This window comes from Thalassophryne amazonica, chromosome 1, assembly GCF_902500255.1.
Source record: "Thalassophryne amazonica chromosome 1, fThaAma1.1, whole genome shotgun sequence".
NCBI lineage: Eukaryota > Metazoa > Chordata > Actinopteri > Batrachoidiformes > Batrachoididae > Thalassophryne > Thalassophryne amazonica.
The window spans coordinates 158,798,680-158,823,469 of record NC_047103.1 but is presented as its reverse complement, the minus strand read 5'-3'; the positions used below and the strand labels follow the sequence as shown (position 1 = coordinate 158,823,469).

Genomic DNA, 24,790 nt, shown 5'->3' with positions numbered 1-24,790 from the left:
TGCCTGATGCACACCAGTCACAGCTTCATGGTGGAGTGAAACACAGGAGGATTTTCATAAGAAAAGAGATCAAAGCTGGGGTTGAGTCTCCCATGTGTCTTCTGGCAAACTACACTTGAAATTTCATGTCTTCTTTCTAAAGCCACTCAAACATGAAGCTGTATAACTAATTGCACAATGTACAGTTTCTCCACCCACAGCCACAGATGCCTATAATTCCATCTGCGGTGCTGTGGGTGTCTTGCTGGCTTCTCTCACCAGTATATCTCAGACGCTATCACTCAGTTTTTGAGAACTCTACTACTCCAACCAGATTTACGAGACAGTACCACAGTGTTTGGAATTCCATTGTAGTGGTGTATAGATGGAAAAATACAAAATCTCTCACTGTCCAATTACTTATGGGAAGACTAAGTAAGGAGGTAGACAGATGCACAAACACAAAAGGCTACAGACAGAAATGATCTGTTTGAATCAACACAATCTTCCAGGATGTTCTCCCAAAGTACAACACAGAGCTGCTGCTTGTTTGTTTACTGGCTGCACTGGACACAAATATCTAACAGTGGCATCGGTCTGAACTTCGATTCCTATTTCATCCTCTGGAGACTCACAAGCAGGGAAGGAAAAGAACCCTCAAAGAGGGAAAAAAATTCACAGCCTTCATCAAACAGGTTTTCTGACTTACATTCTAATGATCTGACCTTCAGGCAGATATCGACGCAAACGGAGCAAAAGCAGGCCAGAGACAGATCAGTTCATTAGTGAAGTACATGACTTACAGGTTTAAATCTCTCTGGTGACTCTGCCTTTAATTCAAAAGTGTGGCTTCCTATGTGACTGGCAGTTGTGCACACATTATTAATTCCTGCAATTTTCAGTGTGAGACACTGTGTGTTTGGGAGCTGATTTAAAACAGCGCCGCTCTCTGCAGCTTAGCCGGGACACACGGCCGAGGCATTCCAGTACTGTCTGTGACACCACGTGGATGTGCCAAGACCAGTTACAGTTCAGTCAGTTTACTGACCGACTTCATGGACAATGTTGTGATCTTTGCTGCATCGTTGGAAACTGTGATGACATCACACGAGAAGGTGAGTGAGGAATTAGACTGCGTAGGTTTGCTATTATCCTGGAACAAGACTAAGATCCAGACTCAGCCATCAAAACTGTATCTGTATGTGGTGAAAGTGGTGAACTTGTACACATATTTACTTATCTTGGCAATGACTTTCATGTTTCTGGGTCCTCAGCCTTTGAAATTTAAACATGTCTGGGAAAATGCTTATGGAGTCATGAGGTAGACAGAATTGTTTGGTGATACAGATATCTTTGCAGGAGAATGAAGGTCCAAGTCTTTAGAGTCCAGGTGCTTCCTATCTTGCTGCACGGCTGTCGGATTTGGACACTAACCAGCGACCAAAGGTGACGACTGGATGTCTTTGGTATGAACACTCTTCGAAGGATTCTTGAGTACCACTGGAATGACTTTGTGTCAAACAAGCGGTTACTTAGGTAGACTAAGATGAGGAGGATGCCTTACAATGTGAGGAAGTGCTTTGATACTATCTATGGCCATGTGGTGCATTTCTCTGTGCATGATCCAACACACAGGTGCCTCAGTGGCTGTAGAAGGGGACACCCACATTTCAGCTGCCAGCTTTTGAAGGTTACTTTTATGTAGTGGGGTTGGACTGAATGTCTATCTGGATGGTTGCCATCTAGGACCTTGGGTGGTGCCATGCTGCAGTGGAAATGAAGCGCAAAGAGTGGCACCAGCGCGTGATCTCAAGTTTGATTATCGTTCAGCGCACAGACCATCTTGTACCCCTCACAGATTCCACGTACACACTCGTGACACCCAGCCTGATCTAAAATGAGACTGGAACCTTCAGCGAGTTCTGCAGTAATTGTTGAGAATCAACTGAGATTGGTTTAATAGCTGGTTTCACCAGCACAATTCACTAATCAATACTAATGCTCCCCCCAAAAAGAAAAACATCCTACAGACAATCCTGCTGCCATCACATTCACTCCTAATCTATTATTTATTTGCCCACTTATTATTTACTCTGAGTTACTTTCTGATCCTGCCCACCCCCTCGGTCTTCACAGAAACAAACAAACAGCCCCCCAGAGAAAAGATGCACAGCGCAGAGTTAATGTTTTTTTTTTTTTTTTTTTTTGTCGCCCCATCTTCCACCAAACTCATTAGCCAATCCCTGTGCCCATAATTAGGGCTGCCATTTTGATTGAGCGCATGTGTCGCTCACCAAATGAAACAACATCGTAATTATCTCATTATATGGCGGCCTCCATCACTGACAACGCCAAACATTATGATATTAATGGCTGAAGACAGAGGCCAAAGGCAGATAGAACATTTGAGAAAATGAAGATTTGAGATTTGTTGAACAGGGGCGTGACTGCAGAAGAGTGAGACAGCCGCTGGTGGACGCACAGTCGCACCCTCCGTCCTGTGTGGGGGGGTGTGTGTGGGGGTGTGTGCATACATGCATTTAGACAGACAGGTGGGCTTCCATGTTGTCACCAGCAGCTAATATATCTGCTGCTGTTTGTTTGCAGGCCTGAGCCCAGCTGCATAAACTCAACTAAGCTAAACTTCAGTCGTCTACACATCTCACAAAACAATGTGATGCAGGTCTGTCAGCAACATTAGGAAAGTCTGAATGAAAAAATCTGATCAGTGGCAAAGGAGAAATAATTACTGAATGTATTTTAAAGAACACAGCATGATGGACATTTTCCATTTCTCAACAATTAGGGCACACCTTTGTTCAGACAAGTGACCAGATCCAATCTGTGTGTCCGTGTGGCAAACCTCACTTTCTTATCCACATCGGTTGCTATAGTCATCATATAGCCAGGTTGGCCTGCGCTGACTCATGCACGCAGAGAGTCAGAAGGCAGGCCACCTCGTCCACGCAACCATGAGGAAGATGATATTTGTGTCAGACACAGGTTGGCTCTCAAAACGTAACAGTTGGCTCTTGCAGTTGCTCAATAATATACAGCCTGCCAGAACTATCCTGCACGTGCACGGACCTGCCTTCCAAAGTACAAAGTAGCGAAGTTTCCTGTATACACGACATAAACATGAACTATGTGGCTTTACGAATGGCTTAAAATGGATTTGGTAAAATCCATTTTGATTTCATATGATTTTTGACTGTTCAGACTTGCAACATCGGCTCAGATTCAAATCAGATTTTTACTGGCAGTCTTAATAAAGCATTTCACGCCTGCGATTGACTTATCTGATCCAGAGCAAGTTCCAAAATGTCAAAATACTGCACTTTTGCCTTGAGCCCATTTGTTTTCTGAGGCATTTTTTAAATATCCAGATTGTACAAAGATTGATATTTGAAGCAGCCCGAACAACACAAACAAACCCCATGAAATTTGATTTTTGCAAATCTCAAGTGGAGATGGTTTGAAACACGAGTGGAATCCGATTTCCACGGCTCCGTCTCAGTGTGGAGCTCTCAATGCTCAAATCTGATTTCAAATTATCTTTTCATAACTTACAATCTGCTTTGAGGACCATGTCGCTCTTCTAGCTGCACAGTGTTAAGTCATACACACATAATAACATATTCAGTGCTACAGAGGTCATTGGGTTTGTTTTTTTCTCCTACTTTTTTTGTCTTCACTCTGGGGCTTTATGGACTGTGCACGTTGAAAGTCGGGTCCTTTAAAGGTGCACTAACCAGCAGCCTAAAGGGACAACTGGATGTCTTTGGCACTCTGCCTCTTCTGAGGACACTTGGGTACTACTGGAATGACTTGTTTCAAATTTAATGCTACATTAGGGAGACACCGATGAGATGTACCACTTGTGTTGTCCGGAAGCATCTGCGACAACACTATGGCCATGTGGTGCGCGTCTCTCAGCATGACCCAGCATGGTGGTGCCTCAGTTCTGAGAACCCCAGCAACTATAAAAGACTTTTGAAAGTGCTCCCCCGCCGTCCCTGTATAAATCACTGTAGTCTGACTCACAGCTGGTCCATACCACTAATAATTTGTACAATTTTAATATTACAGCAGCAATTTATTGCCCACATTTTTCCCCACATAAATGAATGGAATAACACCTAAACAAATAACAGTGACCTGACAAATGAATACAAAAAAGGAAAAAAAAACAACACAGACCCAACAATGTGGAAATGCAAATATAAACTTTTTTTTTTTTTTTAAAGAGGAAGATGAATATGTTTAAGGGGGGTGCACATGATGAGGAGCAAAAATAACTATGTACAGAATTTTACATGAGTTACAGAGTATATTGAGTGAAAGTAAGCTACATGAATGCATGTGTGTATGCATGCAGGAAAGCTATAACTTTACAGTGACTTTCAAAAGTATTTGGTCCCTTGGTATTTAACACATTCTAATTTATTTATGTTATTTCAAATAAAAAAAAGTAAAACGGGTTTCTCAATATGAAAAATTCAAAAATTATCTTCCTTAAACTTAAAGCAAATATCTACAACTTAATATAAATTAATTACAAATATAGAAGCCAAGATGATGGGTTGCATAAGTAATCAGTCCCTTTGGTATAATACCTGTAAATAATCAGTTTTATTCCCAGTTTTCTTCAAACAAGTACATGTACATTTCCAAGTCACTGAATATGTCTTGGACTTTATTTACATCAGTTATGATGAAATACAAAACGTATGGCACTCTATGGTAAATGTGTGTGGAGTAGACAGTTCTCAAAAACTGAGTGACTGTGCAAGAAGGAGAAGAGTGAGGAAAGCCACCAAGACACCCAGACGACGTTATAGGGTTCTGTGGCTGATTGGAGAAATTGTGCATAACGCATGTTTTGCAGTTTGTATCCTCAGTTACATAGTTTCATGATGAAGTGGTATAGAGGAGGATTTTCTTTCACCAAAACATCAAATCTAGGCTTACATCTCAAAGTTTTGGAGAAAAACTTGTCCCTTCAGTTTCTCGGGGGACGGCTTCTCCTCAGCTTCTGTGCGACACGCAGTGAATTATACAATTTTGAAGAATCAACAAAGCAACAGGAAACACGGGGACCCAAAGTCAACTAAAATAACTGGCTGTAATTTAAACATGCTTCAGTTAAATGGCGATGGTGGTTGTAAATAAAACAGAACTACTAAATCAATAAAGCCTTATTTTACATTTGCTCAAGCACGCAAACTGGAAGCATTTCAGGCGTCTGTGTGTCTTTCTGTCATTCCATCCATATTTCAGAGTGTATCTGAAGTATGCAGGCTGATCTGACGGCGCACTGAGAGCGAGAGCTGGAGAAGGATGGAGCAGTGCGAAGAGGAAGAAAAAGGAGGAAATGGGTGCAGGGAATAAAAGATGCAGAAGACAGAATGAGAGCAAAACTAAAACAGCAGCATGAAGGGAGAAAAGAAAACTGAGAAAAGAAAGAGCAGGGGAACTGAAGTCGGAATAAAAGTGTGTGTAATATGAAAGCGAGCGGGGGAGAGTGAGAAAAGCAACTATCCTGCGGTGTTAGCCGGGGTGAGGGCAGACTAATTAGGACGTGTGCACTGCCCGCCGGCTGGTTTGGCGACTTCTTTTCGCTGTGGCGAGCTGATTTAAACACGACACACGGGGGAGAAAAAAGGCTTGGGCAGGCAGTTTTTCTTCCTCGCCTGTGTTGGAGGTAAGCGCACATCAAAGCGCGTGGTTGAAGTTTTGGTTTCCTGACATAATTTAGGAATAGAGTTGGATAGAACCACAGCACAGCTCTGACCTTTTCCGTATTTCACTCAATTATTTTGCGTCTCCTTTGAAACGTGGGCCGCAGGAGTGTGAAAAGGCCACTGCGCTCAGATGTTTACTAAAAGAAAAGTGAGACTTTGGTGTTAATACAAAGAATTTCAAGGCCTAAACATTGATGTTCTGAAAATTTCACAAAGTTCCACACTGTATCGCACCACGTGTCACTAAAGCTGGCCGCTCACTACACCATGATGCCATACAAATGCGCCTTTTGCCAGGACTGTGCAGAAATGTACATGGTATTGCAGCGTGCACTGTGTTCCTTGGTGAGATGAGATCACAATGCAGCATTGTGAGCATGTTTTAAAGCAGACGCAGCTGGTGCCACATTTCCCCATTACATCATATTGTACATTGCATCAGGTTACAGGCCTGTAACACCTTGACGATTTATCCAGTGTATGCCGACTTATGAAAAATTTGGTGAACACACTGGATACGTTGAATATGTTATGCAGCTGTCACACCATAACGACTTATCCAGCGTGTGCTGACAGTCCGTTTCCACCGGGCGGTCCAGGTCAGAATGGTTAAGTCTGGCTTGGTTTGCGTTTCCACCACCAGCAGACCCCTTTGGTTTGGCAGGCGGAGCATGTAGATGTTCACATGCACGTCACCGAGCACGTGCATGCTGTCAAGTGGCCTCTCCCCTTCACACGGAGGCCAAACAGAGTAATTTAACATTTTTTTTTTAATTTTATTTTAGTCTTTGTGGATCATGGCATTTATCTTCATTGCGTGGAGAATGCTGAAGATTCGACTGATGTCTGTGTTAAATGCTGACATGAATGAATGAGGCACCGTCACTCTTTCAACTTTTCAAATAAGTTAATTGTCTTGTTGTGGCACAAAGTGCCGGCGTTCTCTGGTTCAGGCTGAGAAACACACCGGAGAAGATGAAACACAGACGAACTACGTACACTACGTTGCTCAGCCACGACAAGGAGCTAAAATATTTTCAGATGTTGTTTTCCAAAATCAGAATAATTGTGTGGATAGGTTTTTGTCACGCTGTGATGATAAATCCAACTGAAATTAACATGTAAGATTAAGACTTTATATTTACTGCATGTGTGAATGGTTTTAATTTTAATGGTTCAAACCCCAGCCTGACCGGAAAATCACTAAGGGCCCTTGGGCAAGGTCCTTAACCCCCCGGTGTGTAGTGAGCGCCTTGCGTGGCACCACCCTGACATTGGTGTGTGAGTGTGTTTGTGTGAATGGGTGAATGTGAGACACAATTGTAAAGCGCTTTGAGCGTCTGATGCAGATGGAAAAGTGCTATATAAATGTAGTCCATTTACTGTTTAATATTTGAAACAGTCTGAAATGTTCACATGAGGCGTGCAGCTTTCAGTTGTTGAGCCAAACAATGGACAGCCTCAATGGACATATTTTGACTTATGAGTAACTTAAAAGAAACGTGCGACAACAATCACTCAACTTACCTACAACTTGTGGCCATATGTTGGAAGTGTGAGTCATATGTTGGCATGCGCTGAAAATATTGTGCATGCCCCAAATTTTTCAACAAACTCGTTGTACCACGCCAGTGTGCTTCAACGTGCTCTTAACTTATACAAAACTTACCCATAACCTATTAGACATACGCCAGTGTATTTTCCATATGTTGGTACACGCAGGCTAAATCATCAAGGTGTGACAGGGCCATTACACTGATGTTATTACAAGGAGAGTGACACGTGGGTGCGCATGTGCACAAATGCACCCAAACAAAACATAAGCAGCCAAAAGAAACAAAAATAAGGACACACATACCTTTGTGTGAAGTAGAGATGCATGTTTATGCTCTTCAAACCCCAAATAATGCCAGAAAGAATCTTATTTTTTTCTTCCTTTTTTTTTTTTTTAAAGAAAAGCTGCACACTTTTAAAGTCCTGAAGGTATCCATAGAATACAGAGGACAAAACAGGAAAAAAGTTACTGTCTTCCCGACATATAACTCACTCCCCTTGTTTGATTAATTTGTGTGCACGAGTTAAGAAATTGTGGCAGTAAGGTGGTTCACACGCACCTCTCTGAGCAAACAAAATCTATTATGTGCTCAATAAATGTAATTCCATGTTTGTTTTTATCCACAAGAACACCCAATAATGTGTTTTCTGAAAAGTGTTATTTTATCTTTCAATGTCATAGGTGCGCTTGACAATTTGGCACAGCACAGATGCTTATGGTAAATTTATATATAAATGTAAAATTACATCTTTTACACACACACACACACACACACACACACACACACACACACACACACACACACACACACACACACACAGTAACATTTTGACTTCTAAATAAAACATGGCCTTGATTCATATTAAGTTCTTTCTCAAGCTTTGTGAGCTGTATGCTACACTGCGCACAGTGCCATGTTCTGAGTTTCTTATGAAGCAGGTTTCTGCATTACCTTGATATGTCCCGCATCACGTTGATAAAGCATGATCATATTGTATCATTATGCAGTGAGTGGCCGACTCCCTTTGTCCCACTTCAGACAGCGTTTTCACCTCCTGCCCTCAACATAATCAACGCAGTACTTATGTCTTTCATTTTCTGTTGTTAGATGAGTGTACGGCTATAAAGATCCGATCAGCTCACAGTGCGCCACTCGTTGCTGCTAACAGCCTGTCAAATCGTAACAGGCTGAACAAAAGAGAACCTGTAAGCTGTGTGAATTCTAAAGGAAATGTTTTAATTGCACAGACACAGCACCAATAAAGCACACTGCACATGCATGCAACACAAAGCTGACTTCACGTGCACTCTGAGGAAAAGGTGTATTGTTTAACATCTCCCCTGTCATCTCCTTAAGAAGACGCTGCCACAACAAAATCTTGTAGTTCAAATACAAAAATGTGTTTCTTCACAATGTTAGTTGAGAGCTGGAACATGAGGTCAAAATAAAACATGCTTAAAGGTGCCTTCAATGACATTTTACACCTCATCCTTGCAATGGCCCATGAGGCAATTGTTGTGATTTGGCACAATATAACTAAACTGAATTTGGTATGACCAGTGGTGGGCACAGTTCCGCTAATCCGCTAATTATCAAAGCTAACATTTTCATTATTGCATTAGCTTTTCAGATAACTTTGAAAACCATCATTGGATCAATTACCTTCTGATAAACTTTGGTCCGATAATTTTTAGACCGCTGATATATTATTGCAAGCTTAGTGAATAAAGCTTCAACAGTTAATTAACATTTTTAAAGTCTGATATCAAAGATTTTAGAGCCTACCTATTCAATGTTTTGTAGCAGATGTACAGTTCTATCCTCTACAAACAGAGGAGAGCTGGTTTCAGGAGAAACCGCTCTGTCCTCTGCAATCAGAGGAGAACTGGTCACAGAATATAAAAAAAGAGACCATTTCTCTTGACACCCTACTAACCAGCCAGTAATATCACCCAAGTCATCCAGAGGCATACAGTTTTAACTTATGGTTATTTTAACCTACCTAATTTTGGACAAGCTATTTAAATTAACTTCACGTCTGAAGTTTTATAAAGAAAAAATATCAGCTATATGTTTTAGTTTTAAAGTATTGCACTAATTTTAAAGGTTTTAGTGTGGACATGGTGTGTGCGCAGTGCATTATGGGTACTGTAAAAGTTCATGACAGGAGAAATGCATTTGAGACGCTTTGATCAGGCTCCATACGGACAACAGCATTAAACCCTTTGTGTGTGTGTGTGTGTATATATACATACATACATATATATACATATACATACATACATATATATATATAACGAATGAGTCAACCAATCAGTGTTAGCGGAGGCTATTTTACCCATAATCGCTTTGGCATTTGTGTGTGTTTGTTACAAAACTACAGAATTACTGCATTATTTAAAATTAAAAGTTATGTGTTATTTATCTTTGTACAAATAACAGTTGTCATTAATGTAGTTATTCTATACAGAATAATTTCATGTATAAATCAAAACCATAAGTCAAAACTGCTTTATTTTCCAAGACCTCTGCCTCACAGCGGAACTACTGTATGCAGTTAAGGAATAATGATTTTTTTTTTTTTTTTGTGACAACCTGGTGGTCAGGCTCCTTTTGCTGTGGTAGAGTAAAATACATAGTAAACAGGAGTTTCCAGCAGGGAGCACAGCACATAAAGACAGACGTGGTGATTCATTGTTTGGGTTTGTGATCGTGGTGTTAAAACCCAATTTTCAAAGTTATAGTTATCGGTTAGCTATAGCTTCCGACAAATTTTTGTGTGGTTTATCGGTTTAGCTTTATAAAAGATAACTTTCCAATTAGCTGATTAGCTGTTATCGAAGCAAACTTTTTTGGTTACCTGTGCCCACCATTGGGTATGACCTTTCAAGATCATTATTACACCATCAGAAAGATGATCTATGACTTAATATTAGTGTTTAATAGTCTCCATGGGGATATCTTGAACTATTTTTTATCAAAATAACCACTTTAAATGAGTTTGAGGTTTCAAAGTCACCTAAGGTCAAGGGTCATCTGACCAAGAGGAAAATGATCATTTATGTGTTTGATACCAATCATTGGTTTATCTATAACCAATTCCTTGAAATAGGCTCTAAATATCCTCAACATATTGGCACCTTGCCTTGTGATTTAACTGATATTTCAGAAAATCAACTCATGTCATCCTTGCCCGACCCGCAAACATTTCACAACGTTTGGTCAACACAAATCAAAACTGTGCATGTTATTTTGTCCGCACATGGACAGATGCACACAGAGGGAGGAAAACAGCGCAAGTGTGTGCACTCCTACTGCTCGTGGTAAAATAACTGACACTAGTCATTACTTCTACAATGGACACCAGAACTACATCCAAAAGACTTTGCAGCGTCTTTGAAAAGAGTTTGTCAGGTAAAGTTCACAGTGATAGAAATCTGGCCCCAAGATCACTCATGTCTCATTTACTGATCTGCTTCCTTTTCTTTGCACAATATTTAGATTTTTACAGCACACTGCTCACAAGCCTTCAAATCTCAACTCTTTCTGTCCCCCCTCTTTCTTCTCATCTCGGTTTCTTTCTTCAGCACCAAAGAATTCCTTCTGGCTAATAAAATTTGACAAGCATAGCTAACCTTTTTCTCCACAGGTCAGCCTGTACCCAAGCTCTAATCAAATGTGAAGCTCATCACGGCACACACCTGCCATTGAAGTCCTAATGAAAATGTCCGACAGTAAATTAGGGCGACAGTGCAGGGAGCCCACTGCTGAGGGCCTTGACAGGAGGGGAGGAGGGCAAAACTGTGCACGAAGCCGCGGCATGCATGCTTACTTCCAAACGCATATAAGATGTACTATGTTACTACGAACACGCAGAACTGATACAAGAACTCATTTACATTTAAAGTGTTCTTATGGTGCAAAACTGATTTTTGCATTTATGGCTGCTGCTTCCTTTGAAACATCTGTAAAGTCCCACAGTTCTATGACTTTGTCTGCAGAAACTACTCTGCCATAAAACAACATTTCAGCCAGAAATAGCTCTTTTAGGCGTTCATGACATATACCATGGGCATGCTGGTCTCTGTGTGAAACACGCCCACATTGTCTGTGGTACACTGCACCTGTTTTACCTGTCTTTGGAGAGGGGGTCTGGCTAGCAGCAGTTCTTTCCATTTAAAGATACAAGTAAGTAAATGGGTGTCTTCTAAAGTGAGACCTGATGTATTTTAAGGATGCATCATGTCAGTGTCAGAGGGTATTGGCTCCTAACTTTAATATCTGTCCCCACCCATCGCTATACATCACAAAGCGAAACTGTGTCATTGTCAACAGTAATAGACAACAGCATCAATAATCAATCAACATATGGCAGATGTGTTTCTTCTTCTTGATCTTCTTCCAATTACTCATCTCCTTCAAAAACTGATATTTGATTAAATACTCAAGTATTTTGGGAGAGAGACAAAGAAGCTGACAGCCTTTGCAGGATATTTGACCTGCCCCACCCAAAAAAAAAAACCCCAAATGATTTCACACTGTAAACAAACCAAATGACAGCACAATTTGGTCAAGACTGACCAAAAAGGCTGGTCCAGATCCACAGCCGGACAAAACTCTGAAAAGCCAAAGCAAATAAAGCTAGTGATGCCTGGTAACCTTACTTTGAAAAAGAAAATAAGTGTATAATGTATCCACACAGAATCGCATCCACTCAGTTTAAGCCCTGTGATTTTGTGAGGGTGCAATACAAACCCAGTGGAAGCATCACACAGCATTGTTGCTAGGTTACACTAGGATTTCCTGCCCAAACATGAATGGGTGGCTGTGCATGAGTCTCTTTCAGACTGTAGGAGTATATTTGGGCAAGCAGGAATGAAATGAGTGCCCTCGCCCAAGCTGCAGGTCAAGAAACAGACCTCAGTGTGGATGTGTTTGACCTTGGAAGAGATCCAATGACATCCAATCCAGTCAGCAACAGTATTTACCCCCTTACCACCCGCCTCCTTTTGGCTTGTCAGTATCTCATAAATAAAAAGTGAAATTTCCCATCGATGGGATATACAGTAAGGTTCTCATGACATTTTAAACAAAGGACCCACTTTTTAAATGCTTTTTTGTATTTATATGTAACCAGGGTGTAAACTCAATAAAAGGCACTCACTGACTTTCACAGTTGCCTGCAATGCATGTCTTTGGCAGTAGGTGTCTTCAGTGGATTCTTGGGTACTACAGGACCTAAGTGGCTAGAAAAGGCCAAGGAGATGCCCACGCTTCATCTGGCTGTGACTGATAGATGCTTATGTTTGGAAATTGATTGAATGTATGGCTGGGTGGTTGCCATCCAGCACTCAGGGGATGTGGTGGATGCAGTGACATGCGCCACCAGCGTGTGCTCCTAGACTTGATTCTAACAACTTGTAATGTCTTCAGTATGTAGCGTCTCTTGCTCACGCGACGCGATCACACATTTGGCCGCACGCTTGGAAAAGGAGAGCCGAGGAGTGGATGCAATCTGAAGACTCACCGCTAGTTGAAATCTCTGTCAGGCTGCTTTAAGGCTCTGTCAAGCAGTGCGTGTCAATTCTAACAATATATAGTATACAGCTCGGTAAGCAACAACCCATTTATCAGTTTCTCTCAAACATTAAGTAAGAAGCAGCATGTGCTTTTGTGGCTACACTTACAACAATATTAGACATTTATTTCAGCTCTTCTTTGCCTCCAGGGATTCCTCACATACAGAATTAACAAGCCAAAGAAGGCTCCCCATCCATCATGTTAATGCTAAGGACTATCTAATATCCATTATGAGCCAACCAGGGGAAGGAGGACAGACAACTGACACAGTGACTGTGACAGAGGAACAAAGCGAGAGAAGTGGATCGAGATACAGAGAGACAACAGGCGGTTAATGAAGTACCTACCACGAGTGGACGAGAGCTAAAGTGGCCTAACAGATCTGTCAGCCTGTTAGACTGTTGCTAATTATCCCTCCTCCACTTTTGTCTGCATCCTCTCTTCTGTCACTTCTCTCTGGAATTTACTCTGGCTTTCAAATATAAGCTTTCTCACTCCAGTTTGGCTCCATTCTCTTCCTGTGTTGGTTTCTATGCTCTTCTTTTGCTTCTCATTTCTCTTTCACACTCTCCATCTGTCACTACATTCTATTCCCATCTGTCTCTGTTCCATGTCCAACCCATTTCTCTCCATCCTCTTGCTTTCTGGAGAAGACCGGGTGTCTGTGGCTGAAGTTTTTCTTCTTCTTCGTATTTGCAAGTAAACAGTATTTTTTGTCAGTGGAGTTTGTTTATGAAAGTTTGAATGCTGCCTGTGTTCGTTCAGATGAGAAATGACCACAATTTGCATTACGAGGATTCTCGTAAGATCTTCTGCAGACTGTTTCTCTTGCACACACAGAAAGTACTGATTGTTTGTCTTAATTTGAAAACTCTGACAGTAATAAATAGGAGTGTGCAACTCTCCCTCAAAAGACGATCCAGTAAATATCTAGAAACACAGGCTGTGATACAACCGAGGGATGATACGTACTTCACAGATTTGATGTGCAAAGACACCCACCTGGTGTAAAATGCTCATAGTCATAGTCACAATCTGTGCTCATAGTTGCCATGGTGCAAGCATAACCATCAGCAGGGGTGGACACAGTTCAGCTAATCCGATAACAGATAATTATCGAAGCTAATGTTTTTTCTAGAGGATTAGCTTTTCAGATAAGTTTTACAACCATCATCGGACCAATTATCTTCCGATAAATTTAGTTCTGATAACTTTCAATGTGATAACATTTTTGTTTTGTTTTTTTGCTGGTAAAGTGAACAGTCAAAATGTTTGTAAACCCTAAAATCAAACATTTTAGTCCGTCTGTTGTGTGTTAGTGGCAGACTGGCTGCCTGTCGCTTGCTGATGACATCATCATTAAGCGCAAGATGTGACTGGCCGGTCAACGCAGGGAGCCGTGAGGGTAGTGTAGTTCAGGTTCACTTTGGACGTTACACTGTTACCGTCCACTTGACAGACAAAACAGACTAATTTTAACATTATTTTATTTCTTTGTGGCTGACAGGATAATTTAATCGCTAAGACTCGGTGGGGAAGAGGAGCTCTCACGGCAGGGACGTTTCTTCACCGTTTAGACACTGTTTTAGATTTAAAAAAAAAGGACACTTTATTTCTTCAGATGAATCCCACTGAAACTTCAGATGAATCCCACAAACTACGTTTTTTTTTACTCTGCCAATCAAGCAGCAGCTTTTTAGTTCATGTATCTAATACCGAGATAGTGACTACACAACCTCATCTCAATGCGCAACACTGCTTATGTGCGTATGTATGTGTGTATGTTGGCCTATGACTGGCCTGTTGCTTAGCAACAGCAACTGCGGCAAAGGATTAATTATGAAGAAAGGTATGGTACAACAAGTGTCCCAATACTTATGGACATCCAAATGCATCTCCACACATTTAGCAAACATTAACTCCATCCAGATATGTTCATAGTGTTCTGTAATACACACCAGGCATCAGAATATCAGAAAAATATGCCCCACTTGTGATCAGATTTTCTTTCCCCACACACTAAACTGATTTCCCCTGTGGGCAAAATGTAACACCTGCAATACATATAATATACTTAGACTCAGCATACAGCTTAACACAATGGCTATGGATATGTTTGAGGTACTTGATATAACTATGTTACGTGAGTGATGGAGTGCCGTGCTACACCTGAGCTACAAAGTTGATTACTAGGAGTCCTTCAAATCAGTCCTGAGTTTATGTTCACCCTACACCACATTTAAAGAATGAATCCACAATTATTCCCCATCACGTGGCACCACAGAAGGCGACTTGAGAGATTTGGCTCTACAGTTCCTTTAATGGATTTTGGGTGATTTATTGCTGTTTAGAGTTTGCAAATGCGTGTTAGTACCAAGTATGGACAGAGCTGTCCGACCCAAGAATACACCCGCAGCCTTGAATAGCTCGTAATTCAAACATTAAACTAGGGGGGAGGACTGAATAGATAAATTAATGTGCTTTCAGGGAGACTTTTTTCTTCACCTAAAACCTATAAATTAGGTGCAAGAGAACGACACGGTGAGAGAAAAGTTATGCTCTAAGAGGATAATCTTGACTCAGTGACTAATCCCTCATAATTTAAACTTTGAAAACATGTTAAATGGGAAAATAACATTAGCAAGAATTGTGTTTCATCTTTATGTTCACATATGTATAGTCAGCAGCTGTGTGAGGTCGTTCACATTTGCTTTTCAAAATTCTGTTTTATGCCTCAATTTCTCAGCATCACCTTTGTTCTTTGACTGATCCAGTCATATAGCACCAGCAGTTTCTGCAGCATCCATGATAAGTCTATCTGTCGCAACTGCAACTGACACTACTTTGTAAAACCAGTGATATTTCTCATCGGAATCTCACTAAAGAACTACTCAACTGACACATCACACATCTAGTGGTTGAGTCCTTGAAAGCCCAGATGTTATTCTTGATCCAGGACAATCACAAACCCAGACACTCAGCAATCAGGGTATCCAATGGCTCTGTAAAGATTACGGCATCATCTGATTCCACAATGGAGGACCCAGCACACATCCTTGATGAACACCAATTTGCACTGTGGAAAAAGTCTCTGCCTCCACTTGATACAGCACTTAAAGTATCTGTGCACAGACTCATGATGATATCCAGCAAAGTCCCAGGCAGTAACGCGTTCAACTGAATCGAACACCCTATGAAAATAAACATAGGCTGAGACAAGAAGGAGCAGTACTGCTGATATTCATGTTTGCTTTCTCTGAGCACTCGCAAAATTAGGATGTGGTCAGTGATTGAGTTCTTGGATGTGAAGTGAAACTGTTACTTTAGCAGGCTGACTGAAATCTGTTTGTTTGTTGTAAGCTAATTTTGACCAGGATCCAAAACCTGGTGAAATTGAGAAATTAGATAACAGTCCAACATTCAGAAATCCTGAAGGAAAACAGTGCCATCTATAGGACAGTCACTTTTATCTTTACTGTGTTGTTAGAGCCTATTGCCAGTAAAATTTTCCAAAATTTGCATTTGTGTCCCATAAGAAGGGTAAGATTTTTAAACTATCGTTATTGCTAGGTTTATTTTTTGCTTAATGTATGTATGGACCTAAAACATCTATGGAGTTTGTACTTTAAATTTACTGTAAAATTAATAATTACTACAAAGTCAGTTGTCACACCAAAAAAATAATCCTACCCTCAGCCAAGCCCCATGGGGAAAACCTCTGAAGCCGCCGTTGTTTGCATATGAGAGCTTCACTACTTACATTCATGTTTAATACATTTTAGCATTGGCAGCTGATTAATTAATACCGTTCAGTCTGTGGCCGGAGACCTTCACACATACATACACACAACTCTTGTGTATCAAACCACAGGAAATGGCAGGAGCATTCCACAGAACAGACACAGATGTTATGCATGTATTTTTTTAAAGTGTGCATTATGATATTCATCATTAAACTCACAAGGCTCATTGTGTAGGGAAAAAAAAGTTCAAACCATCTTCCCACACAAGCACCTGTCTTCTCACCTGTCTGCCTGCATCTGGTTCTGATTCTGTGTAACAGGTGTGGGTCTGGGCTTGTTAACTTTGGCGTAGAGCCCATCCAGCTCTTCGGCTGCCAAGAGGGGGGAGGGCGTCCGAGCGAGTGGAGGTGGCGGCTGAGGCGAAGGCGGCTGGCGGAAGTTGTCGATGCGAGCGTAGCTGGGGTCATCCTCGTCGTCTTCCATTTCCAGACGGGAGGCTGGGTCGGGGGTGAGGCGCTCAAAGGTGATCTCTGTGTAACGTGGATCTGAGCTGTCAATCAGGAACAGAAGAAGCAGTTAAATGCTGAAAACACACACACACACACACACACGCATGAATGTTTCCTCTCATAACGAGGCTCGTTAACACCCGTGACTCCGACGGTGTGATACACAGCTGTGCCGGAAATTCAAGTGAAATATTTCACAGAACAAATGGATGCATGTCGCTGGATCAGGATGACTTACAGCACGTTAAGTGCTCTGCATAACTCTTAATTTAGAGATTTTGCCGGCGGCGAGCACTGTTGCTCCTCTGGTAGCACATGGCAGAATAGAACTTCCTCAACCCTCTGCTGCTGCGATCATTGCCAACATCACTCACAATCAATTCCAAAGTGCTTTATTGATATGCACCAAATGGTTAGGGATGCCCTTATATCGCAGACTCATCACCATGGAATATTTATTTTTAATTAGACTTATAACTTTAAACACTGCATTCAATATTCAAATTACAGCGGGATGACTTCATTAATTTGAAGATGGCATTTTCGTTCTTTTGCTCGTTCTGTTGCTTTGCAATTAAATTGCATTTTCATCATGTTATTCTTTGTTGTTGTAACAGAAAAGAATTGTGGCAGTACTGTGTGTTGCATACCCGTCTCTGCTGTCAGGGAAGCCGTCCAGCTCTTCTTCGCTCAGGGCCTCCAGCTTGTTCTTTGTTCCTTTGGCAGCTTCTTTGCTCTTGTCTTCTTTCTTCTTTCCAAACCTGGAACACAACATGGTCAGTTTTAAAATTACCCATTTTATTCCAAAAGTGTCTTGAAATGTGGGTTTGTCCCAGAAGCCTCATGTTCACTGGAATGAAACATGTATTTTGATCAGTGGTAGTATTTTTTTATTTTTTGATGAAACACCTGAATTAACAAATTGGTCAGCATTTGTACATGTAATTGACACATGTGACCAGGTCCAGTCTGGGGCCATGAGTTGATGCCATGATTAGCTGCATTCACCACACTAAGGTGGTCCTGAATGGCAACTACTCAGGTAGACACCCGATCCATGCCCACATCTCAAAAGTAACCGTCTCTGTGTTGCAGCCATGTAAAATGTGGCCATACCCTTGGCCTTCTCCAGCACGTATTTGCTGGATTATGCCCACAGAAGCATGCTGCATGTCCAAAATGTCATAGCTATCAGGCAGGGTGCTGGCGTGGCACAAAGCAGGTGGACACAAATGCGAGTTATCACCAGGGATGGAGTAAGTAAAAGGTTTAAACATCAAAGCAAGCAAGGAGTCGGTACACAGGTGATCCAGCAGCGGGCAACAGTAACAGACAGGCGAAAGGCGTGGTTCAACAGACAGGCACAGGTCAAAAATACACAGGGAGGAGGCAATAACAGGCAAAGACGAACTCAAGGTCGAGGACAAAGGAAGGTCAAAAATGTGGCAGGCAAAAAACAGGGCAAAGAAGAGCTTGGAACAAAGGCTGGAGAGTGACATGAAATCAACAATCTGGCAGTGAGCTGTGACACTGTGAGGGCTTAAATAGTGAGCAGACTAATCAAGGTGTGATGAGGTGCAGGTGTGTGGAAGGCTCTGGAAGGGGGCGTGGCCAGGGGAGACAAAGGTGAGTGCAAGAGAGTGCAGTGAAACAAAGCAAAGTGAACTGGGGCAAGGTAAAGAAGTGACAGAAAAACCAATGGTGCAAAACGTGATGTGTCGACAAACCATAACTAACGTGAACAAAACAATAAGTAATACGTAATACAACAAGCAATAAGGAAAAAAACTACAGGCAAGAGAGGAACTAAGACAAAACTAAATACATGGAAACCAAGTGAAACAGAAAATAAATGGAACAATGCTCATCATAAATAGAGCATGACCAAGGAGACATGATATAAATAAAAATTCAGAGAACCCACAACCAAACGGGAGCCACTCGTGTGCAGGAGCATGACAACAAGCTGATGCTCCCACACAATGCAAGTGATACTCCTCACCTTACTGTCCCAAAGTAACCACTCATTTGACACAAAGTCATTCCAGTGGTACCCAAGGATCCTCCAAAGAGACCTAGCAGCAAAGGCATCCAGTTGCTGCCTTAGGTCACTGGTTAGTCTCCAAGTCTCACAATCATACAGCAAGACATGATGCACCACTACACTAAAGATGTGGACCTTTGCTCTCCTACAAAGATACCGGCATCACCAAACACCTCTGTCCAGCAATCTCATGACACCATAACCTCTTCCCAGGCATCTCTTGATTGTAAAGGTAAAGGACCCAGAGACACACGTCACTGAGATAAACATGTCTCTACAAGTTCAACACGTTTGCTGCATACAAATATTTTTCTGATGGCCGAGCCCAGGAAGTCATTGAAATCCTGGATCTTAGTCTTGATCCAGGACAACTGCAAGCTCTGACACACATTTAAGTGCTGCAATCAGAGTAGCCACTGATTCCACAAAGATCACAGCATCATCTGCTAAATCAAGGTCAGTAAACCTTTCCTTGATATGAAAAACACCTAAACCTCTGGTTTCCACAACCCTACCCAACATCAACTCCATGCAAGCATTGTACAGCATCGGATCCAGAACACATCCCTGAGGAACACCAGAATTCACTGAGATAATTTCAGATATTCTGCCCTGCTCTTCACAGCAATCATGATATCCATTTATATAACTTGCCTATAATGAAGAGCAACTTTTTAGAGAGCCCATGAAGTGAAACTGGATCAATAAATGAATAAAACTTTAGGGATCAGTTTGGACTAAAGGTAGTTTTTTGTAGTAAATTGACTTTCACTTTACTAAAGTGCCCTGTGAAGGTGTGTTGTCTAGGAAAGCACAGGTATCTGATTGGCACAAAGGTTAAAAAAAGATCAAGATATCCCCAGTAAGGAACGTAAAACAGAAAAAATACAGCACTTCAGCTTGTCAGATATTCTTTTATTTTGAAGGTCAGGTTTTACATGTGTAAATGAAGACATGATGAAACAAGAGACTTTACTTAGCAATCAGGTTTGATGAAAGTGGTTTGATTTAGTGCGTCTCCAACCCAAACACACACAAAGTGCACATTCCATCACATTCACAACTCTGAGGTGTGCATGAGCCACGCTCACTAAAGCTGCTTGACAAACTGGTTCCAGCTCCTGTGCGTTCATTAGTAGCTTTGGAGGGGAAAAGACTTAAATGATTGATATGGTTATAATGTCGCAGCAGGAAGTGACAACAGAGTTTGAGATGTCTGCGTGTGTGTGTGTGTGGGCACATGAATAAGGGCTGCAGTCATCACAAAGCATATGGAGCATGAATATTTTAACATTCCGTCCATTGAAATAGCTGTTACACCACAGTGTGTTATGCTTCACATATCTACTTCACCATTAAGACCATGATCATTATCATTCTGTCATGCCTGTTCTCTCATTTTACAGGCAAAATATACCCGTCACTCCTATTTCAGTTATAATGATGCTCAGCTTCACGCTTCCAACAAATTAACCAAGTCTTTTCCTCTAAATATTTCATATTCTTCTATAGTATCTCTCCTCCACATCAGCTTTCTTACCCACACAATTCCTCACCCCCCCCCCCCCCCACACACACACCCACCTGCCCCCCCACCCACCCACGCACTCGCTCTCTTCTTTCCCTGCTGAGCCAATCTAATGTCTGTGTTTATCTCATTAACAGCGAGGCACTTCTCGTTACTGCGACAGGGAGATACGTGGCCTGAATGGTAACCCACTGATCTGGCCACAGCAGCACACGGCATCAGAGCCAAACCTGGACAGGGAGGCCATGTTGGCGTGGCACCATCCTGGAACCCAATTAGCCCATTTGAAGGGAAACTTCACTTGTTTTCTTTTAACAAACCATCCAAAAGCATTCATTCAAAAAGAAATGGTAAATGGACTGCATTTATATAGCGCTTTTCTATCTGCATCAGACGTTCAAGGCGCTTTACAATAATGCCTTACATCCACCCCGATGTCAGGCTGCTGCCGTGCAAGGCGCCCACTATGCAACGGGAGCAACTAGGGGATTAAAGACCTTGCCCAAGGGCCCTTAGTGATTTTCCAGTCAGGCTGGGATTTGAACCAAGCATCCAATGCTTAACCACGAGATCATTACCTCCCCAAAGAAAGTAAAGTATTGCACTGTTACCAGTTTTTGAGAGGTTTCATAAACAATCTCTAATAATGAGAATAATGTAAAATTCTTGAAGTTTTTGGAACTTTTGTCAGTAGTTTGAATTTGGTGTAAATTACATTTGACAGAAATCCCGTGAGATTTTCTGTCACACCTGCAGAGAGCAAAAACACAGATACGATACTGATAATCACTGAAAGATGCTACAAGATTTTGCAGCACTAGTAGTAGTAGTAGTAGTAGTAATAGTAGTAGCAGTAGTAGGAAGAGCAGGAGGGGTAGCACGGTAAGGAACATAGTGCTAATGGTTAGCCTGGCTGCATATGCTGCATGGATTCTAGAGCCCAGTCTCATGTTTTTGTTCATGCTTTCCGTGACGTAGGTTTTTTTTTAAAATTTAGTATTCATGATCCTCTACCTTCTCCTAATTCTAACCATAACTCCCCCAGACCCCCCACATCACCCCGTATTTCTTGCCCCGTCACGAAATGAATTCCTACCCCCGTTACAAAAAGTACTGCATTTTCATGACGATATCACAAACCCATAGATTAACTGACTTTTTGTAATGCTATCATGAACTGCCACTGAGGCTGGGTTGGCTTTCTAATGTGTCATGGATGCACATTCACAAACTCTCCACTAGGTGGCAACGCAGCACATGATGTCCTCCTTTTTATGTAGACAATGTTTGAAATTGAAAGTGTTCAAATCACTTAACCTGCATGTCTTTGGAAGTTGGGAGAAGGCCGGAGCATCTGGAGGGACCCCAAGGAAACATGGGGACAACACGCAAACTCCACACAGAAAGGATTAGGTGGGCAGCGATCCCAGGACCTTCTTGCAGTGAGGCAACAGTACTAAGCACAAAGTTACAAGATGATGACATTTATTGTCTTTGAGTTATTGTCTCCACAATCCAGCAGGATGGCTTAACTCACCCACTCAACTACCTTTTTGCAGGGAATATCAGACACAAATGGCACTAAGGACTAAAACTTCTCTCACAGACACTGTATTTGGATCAGGGTAACCCCATCCTCTTGACACCTCAAACTGTTTGAAGAATTTCAAATATATTCAGGTAATTTGATTTACTTTAAAAGCCACTGTAAAATTTTTCATTTCATTTCCTAGGGATTGCATACCACTGAAATCATGTGGGTGGTACAACAGCATCTTTTTTTTCAAGCATGCACACAAAATGATGTTGCCAAAAATCAGGCTACTGATCACTGCACTAATAATGTTATAGCATTATCAGAATGTGAATTATCAACGTGCATTTTTTAAAAACTGTAATACAAAATCCCAAATTCATCAGCCGGAGCGGTTTGTAAAGCGCCACAGAAGTCTGCAGCTGGGATCGTCATTATAGCTGCATTAATTAGGAAAGCATCTTTTCCCCACTGTACTGTCAGACAGAGAAGGAAAAAGAAAAGGAGACGCAGTGTGGAAGAGGGACTCCCAATTAGAGACGTGTTCCTGCCATGAGGGAGGCGGTTATCCCGGGTGCTCCCATTATTTTTTCCCTCTTCGACATCACCAAAAACTCCCATCTCTTCCCACTGCAGTCAGCCAATTGTTTGTTAACAGCGACTCTCTGCTTTATTTTTCTCCTCTCCCCCTCCGACTCGCTCTGCTCTTTGTTTCGTATATTAATTTCTTTCACAGGACAGTTTCTGCGCTGTCACTCTTTCTTAAATCTGACAGTTAATTTCCTGTTGAGTGCAAGATGACTGCCGCTGGATAGAAAATATTAAAAAGGGGGAAAAAAGAAGAGAGAAATATACTGTATGCACAAGAAGAGGTAAGCAAATATCTGCACACAGACACACAAATGCAAATGCGGTCTATGCGATGACAACGCACACAGTAATGGAGAACCTAATACAATGCTCACTAGCTAAAAGCAACCGCACACATTCACAGAGACAGCAATATACATCAACGGGTGCAAAACAAACAGGAACTCAGTGGGGAACTGCAAACAGTCTCATGGAAGAGGACATCTCATTAACTTAACATTATCTACCTACACAACCACTCCATCAAACTCTCATTAGAGGGGGGAGGAGGGGGTTCCGGGTGAAGTGGGCTGCTTTGGCGTCCCATTTAATACACTCCCTACTGTCACCGGAGCTACTGGGATCCATTATTAGTGTGTCACTGTCATCATTAGCCCACCACCGCTACCGCTGCCCAGGCGTCACCTCAGCAGGCCCGAAATGAGACTCTGTTGGATACGTCACACGTCAAGTTTTAGATAGTTGATTTATTTCAGTAATTCCATTCAACAAATGAAACTTGTATAATGTACACATTCATTCCACACAGACTGATATATTTCAAGTGTTTATTTCCTTTAAATTTTGATTATTATAACTGACAACTCATGAAAACCCCAAATTCAGTATCTCAGAAAATTTGAATATTGTGAAAAGGTTCAGTATTGAAGACACCTGGTGTCACACTCTAATCAGCTAATTAACTCAAAACACCTGCAAAGGCCTTTAATTGGTCTCTCAGTCTAGTTCTGTGGCTACACAGTCATGGGGAAGACTGCTGACTTGACGTCTTGCCTAGGCTAAAGACAAAAAGGACTGGACTGCTGCTGAGTGGTCCAAAGTTATGTTCTCTGATCAAAGTAAATTTTGCATTTCCTTTGGAAATCAAGGTCCCAGAGTCTGGAGGAAGAGAGAAGAGACACAGAATCCACGTTGCTTGAGGTCCAGTGTAAACTTTCCACAGTCAGTGATGGTTTGGGGTGCCATGTCATCTGCTGGATTTGGTCCACTGTGTTTTATCAGGTCCAAGGTCAATGCAGCCATCTGCCAGGAAGTTGTAGAGCACTTCATGCTTCCTGCTGTTGACCAACTTTATTGAGATGCAGATTTCATTTTCCAACAGGACTTGGCATCTGCACACAGTGCTAAAGCTACCACTACCTGGTTTAAGGACCATGATATCCCTGTTCTTAATTGACCAGCAAACACGCCAGACCTTAACCCCATAGAAAATCTATGGGGTATTGTGAAGAGGAAGATGTGACACACCAGACCCAAAAATGCAGAAGAGCTGAAGGCCACTATCAGAGCAACCTGGGCTGTCATACCACCTGAACAGTGTCACAGACTGATCGACTTCATGCCATGTGGCATTGCTGCAGTAATTCAGGCAAAAGGAGCCCAACTATGTATTGAGTGCTGTACATGCTCATACGTTTCAGTTGGCCAACATTTCTAAAAATCCTTTTTTGTATTGGTATTAAGTAATATTCTAATTTTCTGAGATACTGAATTTGGGATTTTCATTAGTTGTCAGTTATAATCATCAAAATGAAAAGAAATAAACATTTGAAATATATCAGTGTATGTGTAATGAATGAATATAATATACAAGTTTAACTTTTTGAATGGAATTACTGAAATAAATCAACTTTTTCATGATATTCTAATTATATGACCAGCACCTGTAAACTTATGATAGTTTCAGTTGACAGGATTCATTA

The 24,790-nt window shown here is 41.6% G+C and overlaps 1 protein-coding gene across 4 annotated transcripts in view; it reads right to left on the bottom strand.

Annotated features, from left to right (window-relative positions):
• LOC117516430 (partitioning defective 3 homolog B-like) overlaps nt 1-24,790 on the bottom strand; it is a 417,292-nt gene that overhangs the window by 110,852 nt on the left and 281,650 nt on the right. For all 4 annotated transcript variants that reach the window (XM_034177373.1, XM_034177374.1, XM_034177375.1 and 1 more), the window contains 2 exons: nt 17,762-17,872; nt 16,886-17,152 (listed from right to left, as the gene is read on the bottom strand). In XM_034177373.1, the coding sequence (XP_034033264.1) occupies nt 16,886-17,152; nt 17,762-17,872 (378 nt within the window). The remainder of the gene's footprint in view (nt 1-16,885; nt 17,153-17,761; nt 17,873-24,790) is intronic.